This window comes from Trachypithecus francoisi, unplaced genomic scaffold (genome assembly GCF_009764315.1).
Source record: "Trachypithecus francoisi isolate TF-2019V2 unplaced genomic scaffold, Tfra_2.0 Lachesis_group8, whole genome shotgun sequence".
Lineage (NCBI taxonomy): Eukaryota > Metazoa > Chordata > Mammalia > Primates > Cercopithecidae > Trachypithecus > Trachypithecus francoisi.
Genome location: NW_022681473.1, coordinates 16,635,830 through 16,649,960, shown reverse-complemented (window position 1 = coordinate 16,649,960; position 14,131 = coordinate 16,635,830). Strand labels below are relative to the sequence as shown.

The following is a 14,131-nucleotide window of genomic DNA, read 5'->3' as shown; positions in this document are numbered from 1 at the left end:
AGAGGATTAGTAATTGGCCTTGTTGGAATGTTTGGCAAAGCAATAGTCGGGTCCTTCATTTACTCTCACTTGGCACCCACAAACGTCATTAGTGGCTGGTTTTGGGTTAAAGATATGTTTGTGGCTATTGTTGAGGATAAGATTTGGAAACCTTCATTATAGGGCTGTTTTGCTAATTGTGGCATTGTTGAGCCTAGCCTAAGATATGAGGTGGTTTTAGGCAAAGGTCAGAGTTTAGAGAATATATTTTTTTCTGAACCCATGTCTGGTCTAAATGGTATGGTTGCTCTGAAGAATGGGGAATGCCGGTATTCAAGGTCATGTGTCTGATTAGTCTCGGAGATTGTGAGATTTTTATTAATGACTGACCCAGGGGACTTACATGGCAGGATTTCCAACTACCAAAGATTGGGCAATTTAAAGTGACAGAGATACTGACTTCCTGTAGGATGATTACCTAGAAGACATGTTCTCATGATGAATTCAAGAGTATGTATTTTTTCTTTCTACCCCAAGGCAGAATGGTGTGACTTGGAGTAGGTACCATGCTTTCCCACATTGCCATTGAGAATCAATGACACTCAGCCAAGCACTCATGTATGATGACATCCAGAGGTGGAGAATAGAGACACTCTAGAAGAAGGCTCTGCTACTATCTTCTCTCCTTCAGCTTCTGAGGCGATGATGAACTGACTGCAACTTTGCATGGAATCACCTTTTCTGCTCTCAACTTTTGGTTTCAAAACAAACTGACACACTCCCAAAGTCCAGGACCAGAAAACAAAAGCAAAACTTTCCTCTATTCTCAATAGAATGGGGCCTTATGGACTGTCCTGGAGCCTGGAGCTAGCCTGGTGCTGGGGCAGGAATGGACCCTGGGTCTACAAAGACCAGTGTGGAGTCAGAGATTGCGGGGGCTGGCATGGTGCCTGGAATCAGGGGGTTCTGGAATATGGAGCTGTGGGGATCTGCTTAAAAGTTGGGTCTTTAGGGACCAGACTGGAGACTGGCTGTGTAAGTGCTATTCTAGGGGTTGAGTTCATGATGGATGGATGGGTCCTGGGGCCTCATGTGCTGGCCTGAAACCTAAGTCCACAGTAGCAGTCCTAGAGCCTGGGTCCAGCAGAGGTGGCCCAGTGCTGGGGTTTATTGGGATGGGCCTGGACCCTGGGTATTCAAGAAGCTCTGAGTCCTAGGTCTGCTAAAGTGTAGGAATGCTGGGGTCAGCCTGGTGGGTGGGGCCACAGGTACCAGTCTCATACTGCATAAGCTTGGAGCCTGTGTCTGTGAGTGCTAGCCTGGTACCTGAGGCCGGGGTGCTGACCTGATGCTGGAGTAGGCCTGAAGCCTGGGGCTGTGTAGGCCAACCTTGCTCTGAGCTGGTCTGGAACATGGTGCAGAGCTGGAAACTGGGGTCACAGGGGCTGGCCTGGTACTAGGCAGGCCAGGAGCCTGGACCTGGAGGGTCAGCTTGGAGTTTGGATCTGTGGATATGGACCTTATGACTAGGGCTATGGGGCCTGCCTCACACTGGGGTAGGCCTGAAACCTGGAGCCATTGGATTTGGCCTAGCAGTGTTGTGGGTGCAGAGACCAAGTCAGCAAGGGAGTCCTGGAACCTGGGGCCATGGGGTACTGGCTAGTGCTGAATTTTACTGGGGCTATTCTGATATTAGAGTCTGAGGCAAAGTCCAGTGCTCACTTCCCTCTCCTTCCTTCATGCAGAGGCTATTTCTCTCCATGCCATGCTGCCTGGGATTGTGGGGAACACAGGTGATGACACAGGTAATGTAAAATCATCCTTTCTATGCTCTTCAATGCATCTTTTCTTATTTCTGTGCTACACCCAGGTACTATAATATCTCAGCTGGTTTCCTTAGCTCTTGTGAAGGTATTTTTGAATGTAGATAGTTCAAATTGATGCTTCTGTGGAGGGACAAGAGTTGTCTGGTGAGAATTTTCATACCATTGATAAAGAAGCTCAAGGTTGAGAGATTCTGTTTTGGTTCCTATTTTCCTGACAAGTAGGAGGTGTAATGTTCTGAGATTAAAGGAAAATTTGTGGAATATCGATGTATTAGTTCTCATACTGCTATAAGGAACTATCTGAGACCAGGAAATTTATGAAGAAAAGAGATTTAATTGACTCATAGTTCTGCTGGCTGTACAGGAAGCATGGCTGGGGGGCCTCAGGAAGCTTACAATCATGGAAAGTGAAGGTGAAGCAAGCACATCTTGCTATGGTGGAACAGGAGACACAGAGTGAAGGAGAAAGTTTTACATATGTTTAAACAACCCGATCTCATGAGAACTTAACTATCATGAGAACAGCAAGGGGGAAATCTGCCCCCATAATCCAATCACCCCCCACAGTTCCCTCCCATAACATTGAAAATTACAATTCAACATGAGATTTGTGTGGGGACATAGAACCAAACCATGTAATTCTGCCCCAGCCCCTCCCAAATTTAACATCCTTATCACATTTCAAAACACAATCATGCCTTCCAACAGTCCCCCCAGATCCTAACTAATTCTAGCATTAACTTAAAAGTCCGAGTCCAAAGTCTAATCTGAGACAAGGCAAGTCCCTTCCTCCTGTGTGCCTATAAAACCAAAAACAAGTTAGTTACTTCCAAGATACAATGGGGGTATAAGCATTGGGCAAGCAAATGTCCCCATTCCAAAAGGGAGAAATTGACCAAAACAAAGATACTATAAGCTCCATGTAAGTCCAAACCCAGCAGTGTAGTCATTAAACCCTAAAGCTCCAAAATAATCTCCTTAGACTACATGTCTCACATCCAGGCACACTCATGCAAAAGAAGTTGGACTCTCAAGGCCTTGGGCAGCTCCACCCCTGTAGCTCTGCAGGGTGCAGTCCCTGTGACTGCTTTCGTGGGCTAATGTCAAGTGCCTGCAGCTTTTCCAGGCGCATGGGGCAAGCTGTGGGTCGATCTATCATTCTGGGGTCTGGAGGATGGTGGCCCTTTTCTCACAGTTCTAGTAGGCAGTGCTTCAGTGAGGACTCTGTGTGGGGGCTCCCACTCCACATTTCCCCTCCTGAAGAGTGTTTTCCAACTTGTTTCCATTCTCTCCATCACTTTCAGGTACACCAATCAAACATAGATTTGGTATTTTCACATCGTCCCATGTTTCTTGGAGGCTTTGTTCATTTCTTTTCACTCTTTTTTTCTCTAATCTTGTCTTCTCACTTTATTTAATTGATCTTCAATCACTGCTACCCTTTTTTCTGCTTTATTGATTTGGGTATTGAAACTTGTGTATGCTTCATGAAGTTCTCGTGCTGTATTTTTCAGCTCCATCAGGTCATTTAAACTCTTCTCTACAGTGGTTATTCTAGTTAGCAATTTCTCTAACCTTTTTTCAAGGTTCTTAGCTTCCTTGCATTGGGTTAGACCATGCTCCTTTAGCTTGGAGAAGTTTGTTATTACCTACGTTCTGAAGCCTACTTCTGTCAATTTGCCAAACTCATTCATCCAGTTTTGTTTCCTTGCTGACTAGGAGTGGTGTTCCTTTGGAGGAGAAGAGGCATTCTGGTTTTTGGAATTTTCAGCCTTTCTGCACTGGTTTCTCCCCGTCTTTATTGTTTTCCAGGCTGAGAAAATAGCCTATGTAAAGGTTTTATAGCAAGAGTATACCTGGCCAGTAAGAGGAACAGAAAGGCTGTTTGTTGTAAGAGAGGTGTTCAGAGAAATAGGGCAGCCAGAGTATAGCTGTCAGATAGTTAACAATTATAGTAGTTTTAGATTTTACCCTGAGTGACATAGAGAGCTATTGCAAAGTTTTGAGTAGAGGTGTGAAATGATGTGACTGACTTGTGAATTTAAAAGACACCTCTGAGTGTGGTGTTGAGAATCAAATATTGGACTGGGGGAAATTGAAATAAAAGCAGGAGTAGGTAAGAGGCAATTGCAATAATCCAGGTAAAAGATAATGTGGCTTGGAACTGGGTGAGAGCTCTAAAAGTGATTAGAAATGTTTGAATTTGGAATACATGTTGAAGATTGAGTCTATGGGATTTCCTGATAGACTGGATTTGGGGTATGAGATAGACCAAATGTACCATCCACTGAGATAGAAAATGTGACTAGAGTAGGGTTGAGAATGGGGGAAGAATCAGAAGTACATCTCTAGACCTGTTCAGTTCCAGGAATCTATTAGCCATTCAGATGGAAATGACATGAAAGAGATTGGGTTTCCAAGTCTTAACTTCAAGACAGAAGTCTGAGATGGACATATTTACTAATTGGGGAATCTTGGTTATGTTTAGAGAGTCTGGTAAGGAAAACTGATTTAAATGTTGCTAATTGATTTAATAAAATTAGAAATGAGAAGTGACCATTAAATGTCATGATACAGGGGTCATTGGTGTCCTTGAGAAAAGCATTTTCAGAACGTATTAGATATTGAGTATGACTAAAAGGTACTATCAAAGAATGAAAAGAGAGAAGTGGGAGACAAGCATAGATATCTCTTGAGTTTTGCTACAAAGGAGAAAGAATGGAATGGGATAACAATTGATGAAAGAAGTAGGCTCAATGGAAGAATTGTTTTTAAAGATAAGAGAGATTTTAAAATTGCTTCTTTTCTGATGTAATGATCTAATAGAGAAGGAAATGTCAATGAAAGAAGAAACAGAAGAGATTGTTAGACCAATGCCCTTGTGTAAGCAACAAGAGCATGACCTCAGTCCAGCACACAACAAAGTGGTTTTATTGGCTTTGAATTGGGGAACAGATAATTTATGTGTAGTAGCAGGTAGGGAAACAGCATATAAGTGAATGGATGTTGGCAGATTGGTACAGCTTATGTATTTTTAACAGTCTGGAAGTTCTCTTCTTATCACTTACATTTTCCCAGTAAAATGGGAAGGAAGCTCACCTTATGGTTCAATGAATTTGCAGTAGTTTTTAAGGAGTATCTCCTTTATTTTAAAGTACCTTCTATTCCTAGTTTGCTATGCCTTTATATCATGAATAGAATTAAATTTTCAAATTCAAATACGTAGATATTCATGATTAATAAACTATTAATAACAGTAAGCACTTATAAAAAAAATGAAGACCAAGATTTATTCCAGAAGTCAAGAGGGTTTTAAAACAAAAAGTCAGGCTTTGAGCTGCTAAGTAATGTGTTTTATTAGTAAAACTACTTAATGTGAATTAATTTGGGGGATGTATAGAATATAGAAAAGAAATATTTTTAATATAACTGACCAGTAACGATTTCAGCATGAATGATCAGAAGAGCTCTTATCTATTAAGTAGAAGACATAGATTCTAGACCTACTTCTGAAACTATAAAAATTATCAAGCAGATTACAAATATTTGAAGTTAGGGATCTCATTATGATCCTTTCACTTCTTTAATTTTATAATTGAACTAAGAATGTGGCCATCATAAAGTTCTTACATAGACTCAAGATATCATACTATCAAGGCATTTTCTTGTTTTCTGACATAAGGCAGGCTGAAGACATGTAAAATGAACCCAGGTATTTAATCCTAAAATATTATGGCTTTTCTAATTTTTAATTTCTCTTTTGAGACAGTGTCTTGCTCTGTCACCAAGGCTGGGTGGAGTCCAGTGGCACAATCACAGCTTACTACAGCCTCAGACTCCTGGGCTCAAGAAATCCTCTGGTCTCAACCTCCCAAGTAGCTGGGACTACAGGCATACACCACCACATCCATCTATTTTTTTTTTTTTTGTATTTTTTGTAGAGACGGGGGTCTCACTATGTTGCCCAGGCTGGTCTTGAACTCCTGGACTCATTCAAGCCATCCTCCTACCTTTGCCTCCCAAAGTGCTAGGATTACAGGCATGAGTCACTGAGCTGAGTGACTAATTCTAAAATATTGTTAAGCAGACCACAAAAACTATGTTGTACTCTTGAAATAGCAAAAGTTAAATGGAAGCCATATGCAAAGAATTTTGATGCGCAGTTTCTGAAGTCATCTATAAGACCATGATGGGTAGGGTTTTTATTTATTTATTTGCCTTTTGTTTTTATTGTTATAGATTTTAGGGGTACAGTGCAGTTTTCTTACATGTATATATTATGAGGTGGTGGAGTCTGAGCTTTTATTGTACCCACTGTTCAAATTGTGAACATTGTAACAATAGGTTTTTTTTTTAGTATTCCATGGTATATTGATATACACACATATGCACACAGCATATTTTCTTTATCCAGTCATCTGTTGATGGACACTGCTGTGGTTTGGTTCTGTGTCCCCACCCAAATCTCATTGTCTTAGATTGTAATTCTCAGTGTTGGGAGAGGGACCTGACAGGAGGTGATTGGCTCATGGGGGTGGATTTCCGCATTGCTCTTCTCATAATAGTGAGTTTTCCCAAGATCTGGTTGTTTAAAAATGTGTAGCACTTCCCCTCTTCACTCTCTTGATGTGAAGTAGTGAAGGTTGTGCCTGCTTCCCCTTTGCCTTCCACCATGATTAAAAGTTTCCTGAGGCCTCCCAGCCATGATTCTTGTACAGCCTGTGGAACTGTGAGTCAATTAAACCTCTTTACTTCACAAATGACCCAGCCTCAGGTAGTTCTTTATAGCAATGTGAGAACAGACTAATACAGAAAATTGGTACTTAGGAGTAGGGTATTTCTATAAAGATACCTGAAACTTTAAAACTGGGTAATGGGCAGAGATTGGAACAGTTTTGAGGGCTTGGAAAAAGACAGGAAGATGAGGGAAAGTTTGGAACTTCCTAAAGACTTGCTGAATAGTTGTGACCAAAATGCTTATAGTGATATGGACAGTGAAGTCCAGGCTGAGGTGGTCTCAGATGGAGATAAGGAACTTCTTGGAGCGTAAAGGTCATTTTTGCTATGTTTTATCAAAGAGACTGGCACTTTTTTTTTTTTTTAGATGGAGTCTAGCTCTGTTGCCCAGGCTGGAGTGCAATGGTGCAGTCTCATTTCATTACAACTTCTGCCCCCTGGGTTCAAGTGATTCTCCTGCCTCAGCCTCCAGAGTAGTTGGGATTACAGGCAACTGCCACCATGCTGGATAATTTTTGTGTTTTTTTTTTTTTTTTTTTTTTTGAGGCGGAGTCTCCCTCTGTCGCCCGGACTGGAGTGCAGTGGCCGGATCTCAGCTCACTGCAAGCTCCACCTCCCGGGTTTACGCCATTCTCCTGCCTCAGCCTCCGGAGTAGCTGGGACTACAGGCGCCCGCCACCTCGCCCGGCTAGTTTTTTGTATTTTTTAGTAGAGGCGGGGTTTCACCGTGTTAGCCAGGATGGTCTCGATCTCCTGACCTCGTGATCCGCCCGTCTCGGCCTCCCAAAGTGCTGGGATTACAGGCTTGAGCCACCGCGCCCGGCCAATTTTTGTGTTTTTAGTAGAGATGGGGTTTCACCATATTGGCCAGGCTGGTCTTGATCTCCAGACCTCATGATCTGCCCACCTTGGCATCCCAAAGTGTTGAGATTACAGGCATGAGCCATGACTTCCGGCCTATATATTTGTTTTAATAAGAAAAGAGAATGCTAAATCTTGCTATGACCAGTGTTGAGATTACAGGCATGAGCCATGACTTCCGGCCTATATATTGTTTTAATAAGAAAAGAGAATGCTAAATCTTGCTATGACCTTAGGCGTCCCATCTACTTCATCAAGGGGGGCAATTTAAAACAGTATTAGTGTCTTTCTAGTGAAAGCTTTTTCACAGGAGGATCTGGGAGAAAATAAACATCCTTTGGATTTGGAAATTTAAATCTCAAATCTCAGCAAAACCATTCTCTCACAGTTAATAAAATAGATACATACCATAAAGAACATATAATTCCAAGACATAGACACTTTTTTAAAAACTATTTTTTAGATACGGGGTCTTGCTCTGTTGCCCAGCGTGGTCTTGAACTCCTGAGCTCAAACCATCCTTCTGCCCCGACCTCAACCTCTGGAGTAGCTGGGACCACAGGTGCATGCCTCCAAGCCTGGGCTCTAAGACAGAACCTTAGATTCCAAGGTATCTTGAATCAAACACAGTGAACCTTATTCTGCTTCTCCCATGAGTGAGAAGAGGTAGTAGAGAACTTTGGTAAAGTGGTGGCTCCCTTATTAAATTTTACACTAATAAGCTGAGACTGTCTTTGCTTCCAAAGAAACAACTTGGCATCAGGCAAATAGGGGATTCTAACTCCTACAGTGCATATATGTATTTGCCCTCCCCACTTCTTTCTTTATATTTATTTGCAATTTTTTTTTTAACTCAAAGTCTCTTTTAGACTTATAGTCATTCAGTAATATTTAGTAAGCACATACTAGTTGAATGGGAGTGTTCTAATTATTGGGTTTACAGCACCTGTGAATAAACATAATTTGTGCCTTGACAAGCATTACAATCTTATAGAGAAAACAGAAGATAAAAGCCAAAACAAATTTTTTAAAGTATAATTTGTGATCATCAATAATAAGGATATAACTAGTATGTGGAATTAGAAAATAACTGAAGGGAATGACCACAGAACATCACCAGGAAAGAGTCCTGAGGAGGGAGCAGTCCATCTGAAGATAAAAACAATGACAGGGAGCCAGCCAACCAAAGGCTCTGGGAAAGATCACTGCAGTAGAGAGAAGAAAACCAAAATCCCTGAACTGAGAAAGGCTCAGATTATTCAAAATACCGTGGTTGGTTGTTTTGTTGTTGTTGTTTGTTTGTTTGTTTTAATTGTCTCTAGAGCTTTGTGAAAAAGGGGATGAAATACAAAATGTGCTGGTGTAGTGGGCTGGAGGTGTAGGCAATACCCTGATTAGGCAGGACACTGTGTTTTCTTGGCCTGTAGTGTGTGCTTAAAAATGCCTCTGGGCTGGGCGTGGTGACTCATGCCTGTAATTCCAGATCACTTCAGTCCAGGAGGTTGAGACCAGCCTGGGCAACATAGTGAAACCCCATTGCTACTAAAAATACAAAATATTAGCCAGGTGTAGTCTCAGCTACTTGGGGGCTGACACAGGAGGATTGCTCGAGCTCGGGATGCTGAGGCTGAAGTGAGACCTGATTGTGCCACTGCACTCCAGCCTGGAGACAAAATGAGACCCTGTCTCCAAATGAAAAAATTTTTAAAAATGCCTCTGGCTCCTGTGTATCCAGTGGATTAGAGGGATTGAGGAGGGTAAAACCTTACTGGTCTTACATTAAAAATTTACTCTTAGCATGTAAGCTAGTGACCACCTAGGGTCCCCTGTTTCATCCACAGTTTTCTTACGACATTTTTTACCTTGATGTTCCTCAGGGTGTAGATCAGCAGACTTAACATGGGTGCAACAACAGTAAAGGAAATAGCCATTTCCTTGTCTATGGGGTAAGTGACCACAGGCCTTATGTACAAGAAAATACACGCCACAAAGAACAAGATGACCACTGTAAGGTCGGAGCCACAGGTGGAGAGGGCTTTGCATTGACCTATAGCACTGCAAGACTTCAAGGAGCACAGGATGACCATGTAGGATGCAATTAGGATAAGGAAGATGGCCATACTCATCACCCCACTGTTGAGGAGAACTAAGAGACCCTGGATGTGGGTGTCCATGCAGGCAAGTTTCAACAATGGAAACAAATCACATATAAAATGGTCAATTATATTCGGACCACAGAAGGGTATTTGATCTATGATAAAAAGCTCTATTGTGGCATGCATGAATCCCCCCATCCAAGCTTCTACCACCAACAGCAGCACACCCGTGGACTCATGACGGTTGTGTAGTGCAGGGGCTTACAGTCATAGACCATCCCAGTGAGAAGGATGATCCCTACACCACCAAAGAAATACTCTGCAAAGAGCTGGGTCATGCAGACTTTGAGGGAAATGGTAGTGTTCTCAGATAAAGAGTCCACAGTCATCTTAGGAGCAATGACAAAGAGTAGGTGGCATCCATGAGAGACAAGGAAGTAAGGAAAAAGTACACAGATGACCTCAGACTCCAACTTGCAGCCAGAGTCACCACAATGAATAGATTTCCCAACACTGTGGTCACACACATGGCGAGAAACAAAGCAGAGAATATTTTCCTTAGTTCTGGATTTTTTGTAATGCCCAAAAGAATGAATTCAGTCTCATTATTTGAAGTCCCCATTTAAGACGGGCTGATGAAAGCATATTGTTCTGAGCTGAAAAATCTTCAAAATCTGCATTACTTTTAATTACTAATCAACAGGTATGTTGGGCATTTTTGGTACTCTGTCTCACACCCTCTTAACCTACCTTTTTTCTTTAGTTGTTGCTACAGAAAACAGCTGCTAGGAATTAAAACCTTGCAGCAGCTTCATCCTACTGATCCCGACGATGATGCCTCCTTTCACTGGTGCAACTCTCTTGCATTCTGTTGTGCTGCTTGCTGCTGTGACACGTAGGAGACACTGCCTCATCATTCTGGTGTACACATCTGAAAATATTAAGGGAATAACACCTTTGACCATCAGTAACGAGGAGCCAGTTGATAAATGGTAATCACCTTAACACCATCTTGGGTTAACTTTCTTTCCTTCCCTGTTCACTCACCCCAATACCTTCGTTCTGTTTTCTGAAATAAACTACATATATGCAAGATGTTCTCTTAGCCTTTGCTTTTGGGTAATTCCAAGCTAGGATGCTGACATTCATTTCATTAACACACCCAAGAAAATGTCATATAAATTTTCACTTATTTATTCTGTACATTTATTGAGCACCTAGAACATGCTAGCTGAGCGCTGGTTAAGAGTCTTGTAGGCTCTTGATGACATTGATACTGTGTCATCAAATTCACAGCACAGTTCACATGCCAAAGATTATTCACTTATTAACAACTATACTTTTTTATGTACATGTCTTTTTTTCCAAATTTGAATTATTATTACATATTTCTGATATTCAGTTAGTCCCTACTATGTCTCAGTCAGTGGAATATCCTATGAGATACTCTTAGATATTCGATACTGAGGCTTAGAGAGGTGAAAAAAAGTGATGCAATTTCCCACAACTAGTAAACACTGAAGTAAACCTCAAATCCAGCTTTTCCTTACTCTAAAATTCATACTAACAACAATCTGTATTGCTTATTTTATAATATTGAATGCTGAAAATGGGATGAGATAGTGTCCTTCATAATATAATTTCATTTTCATAACAATCCAGTAAGATAGATTTATGCTTCCTGGGATTATTTTATTCAACACTTCTGTAATAAAATCCAATGATGATCCCATAATTAAGAGCATATTCTCATGATATGTATGTATATTGGAATATGTATGTTCCAATCCTGAAAGTAGAAGGTACGGTGATTAACTAAGTTTTCAAGTATTCTAATCATTGTCCAGATGTGCTTATTAAAGAAAATTTAATCTTAAGCCTCTTTCTGTGCTCCAAGAAGATTCAGATCTACAACTTAACTGACACCATCCCTGCACATGACTCTAAATCAGTCTAAATCATTCTGTGGATAATGTAAATCCGTATCACTCCTCCTTCATTACTCACTTTCAGTTTTCCTTATGAAAGGCTGCTACCAGATAAAGGATTCTAAAGAATAATAAAAATATCAATTCAAAACTTTTATTTTGTACTATGTATTGTCAATGAACTACATCTATTACATGCATAATTGCATTTATTTTTTGTATCATACAAGATGTGTACTATAAAAGATCTCATCTTCAGGATGAGGAAACTGAGGCTTGGAGATGTTAAACATCTCATCTGAGTGGGAATTATGAATTTAGGTAATCTCGTCTTGAAGCATAAGTTCTCAATCTTTCTGCTGTGTCTCTGAAGAAGTGAACAGCAGCCTCAGCTGGCTAAATGCAATTGCTAGCACAGCCGAATGACATGGTAAGGGAACTGATTCAGTAAGTAGCAAATTGATCTTTGTTCAAGACACTTAAATAGAGGCTGTGTGCCACTTGGTTAGAATATATTAGAGACCATTGCTTTAAATGGAGATGTAAACTCTGTTCCCTAAGACTTTTCTAAATACCTAGAGGCCTATTCTTAGTATTCTGCACTTTACTAGACAGCTACCAAAGGTTTTTTTGTAGATCAATAATATTTGTAGATCAGTAATAGGTGCTAACCCCAGCCTCTCCTACCTGCAGCCCAAGCACTTCTAAAGTTCTTGAATAGTTCTAAAGAAGTGGAGAGAACACAGTCCTGGAAATCATTGCAACTGGATTTCATTCTTTTGTTGTCCGCCTAACTCCCAGAACATGTTGTTACGTTCCTCACTTCTCTGGGTCTCAATTTATTTCCTCATCTGCAGTGTGGGGTGGGTGTAGTAGATGAGTGGAATGCTAGGGATTCAAAGAAGCTGTCTCAGGGACTTTGTCCTTTCCAAACTCAGCAGCTTACCTCTTATCTGTATTAAGCATTTACACTTTCAAGTAAGATTTTCTTTGAACAATCTCAAGACCTAAAATATTTTAAAATGGTGTACACTATACAATAATAATAATGTCCTTTTGCCTTAAAATCTATGAATCTATCATTTTATTTCACTACTAATATATATCTCCATTTCTCAGCCTGACATCCAAACCTGTTTCCCATAGTAATCAACCTCTCTTTTTGTGGTCTTCCTCCACTGCAGTCAAACCCAACTCTTACTGCCAGAGCCTCAGCCTGTCTTGCACAGTGGAAAAGTTCGTAGATCCAGAGGGATCGGACTTAGCTGTCTGGCCCAATCTGCCACTTACTGACAACAAAAACTTCAAACCTTGTGAAAATAAAACAATGCAAAAATAACTAAAGTCACTGTACAAAGCACTCACTATTTCAGGGTACTGTGTGAAGATTTTCATGAGTTTTTCTTTTAATATCACAAAAGCCATATGAGATAGACACTATTGCTATCCTTACTTTCTGCTGCAGTGGATAGTTTTGGGTAACTAGTGAAACTGATTAAGCCTGTGGGTATGTCATCAAGTTCACAGCACAGGTCACTAACCTCTGTGCTCTACGATCTATCCAAGAATTTTGTGTCTGCCTCATAGCACTTTCACAAGAATTACAGGAAGTTACAAGTATAAGAATGTTTGGAGAGCACTTTTCAGATAGTCATCATTATTATTTTCCATTCGTATAAGCTCACGACCTCCTCCTGCCTCTGCCCTCTGTTAACAGAGGGCCCTCTATTACCCCTTCTCCTTAAATGCCTCACTTCCTCCCCAATGTCCCCCATCATCCTGGATATTTGTTACATGCACCTGTAGAGGTTGCATATTGACAGTAATTAAACTGTCTTTTTTGTTAATGTGTTTCATGTCATGTTGACTTGATCTTCTTCTGGGCGTGCTTAAGGGTGTCTGTTCTCTTCCCACCACATTTCTTTTTTTTTTTTTTTTTTTTTTTTTTTTTTTTGAGGCAGAGTCTCGCTCTGTCGCCCGGACTGGAGTGCAGTGGCCAGATCTCAGCTCACTGCAAGCTCCGCCTCCCGGGTTTACGCCATTCTCCTGCCTCAGCCTCCCGAGTAGCTGGGACTACAGGCGCCCGCCACCTCGCCCGGCTAGTTTTTGTATTTTTAGTAGAGACGGGGTTTCACCGTGTTAGCCAGGATGGTCTTGATCTCCTGACCTCGTGATCCGCCCATCTCGGCCTCCCAAAGTGCTGGGATTACAGGCTTGAGCCACCGCGCCCGGCCTCCCACCACATTTCTAATGCTGTGCTGTGTACATACTTAACACTTAATTAATGACATCTATGCAACTGATTTCATCCAAGGAAAACCGTACTGAACCGTGGGGCACAGGCAATGGCAGTGCCAGTCTCTGCCTCCAAGAGCAAAAGTGCTGTCGTCAGAGGTTAATTTCCATAGCTTGCCAAAAAGATTAAAGCAAAGCAAGCTACAAATTGTTGACAAAGTCTCTCCATTCTGAGATCTGAATTTGCATATACAAATAAAACAAGCAAATTAGTAGACATCTTAAGCATAATATAATAGTGAATCTAATTAGGTGATTCAATTATTTTAACAGTTTCAAAATAGTAGCTCAAATTAGTAGGAATATGGTTAATGCTCAAATAAAAATTTAAGGCCATCACCAAGGTTCATTTGGTGTCTGGTGTCATCTCTATGATTCCCAAAAGCCAGTTACCTGATGATCCCGCTAA

The 14,131-nt window shown here is 41.1% G+C and overlaps 1 protein-coding gene across 1 annotated transcript; it reads right to left on the bottom strand.

The window, feature by feature from the left end:
• Positions 1-9,208: 9,208 nt before the first annotated feature.
• On the bottom strand, positions 9,209-10,121 carry LOC117080734 (olfactory receptor 4C6-like). Its single transcript, XM_033205964.1, is given in 3 exon segments — positions 9,209-9,720; positions 9,723-9,905; positions 9,908-10,121. Coding segments are annotated over 3 exon segments (909 nt in total).
• Between the last annotated feature and the right edge of the window lie 4,010 nt (positions 10,122-14,131).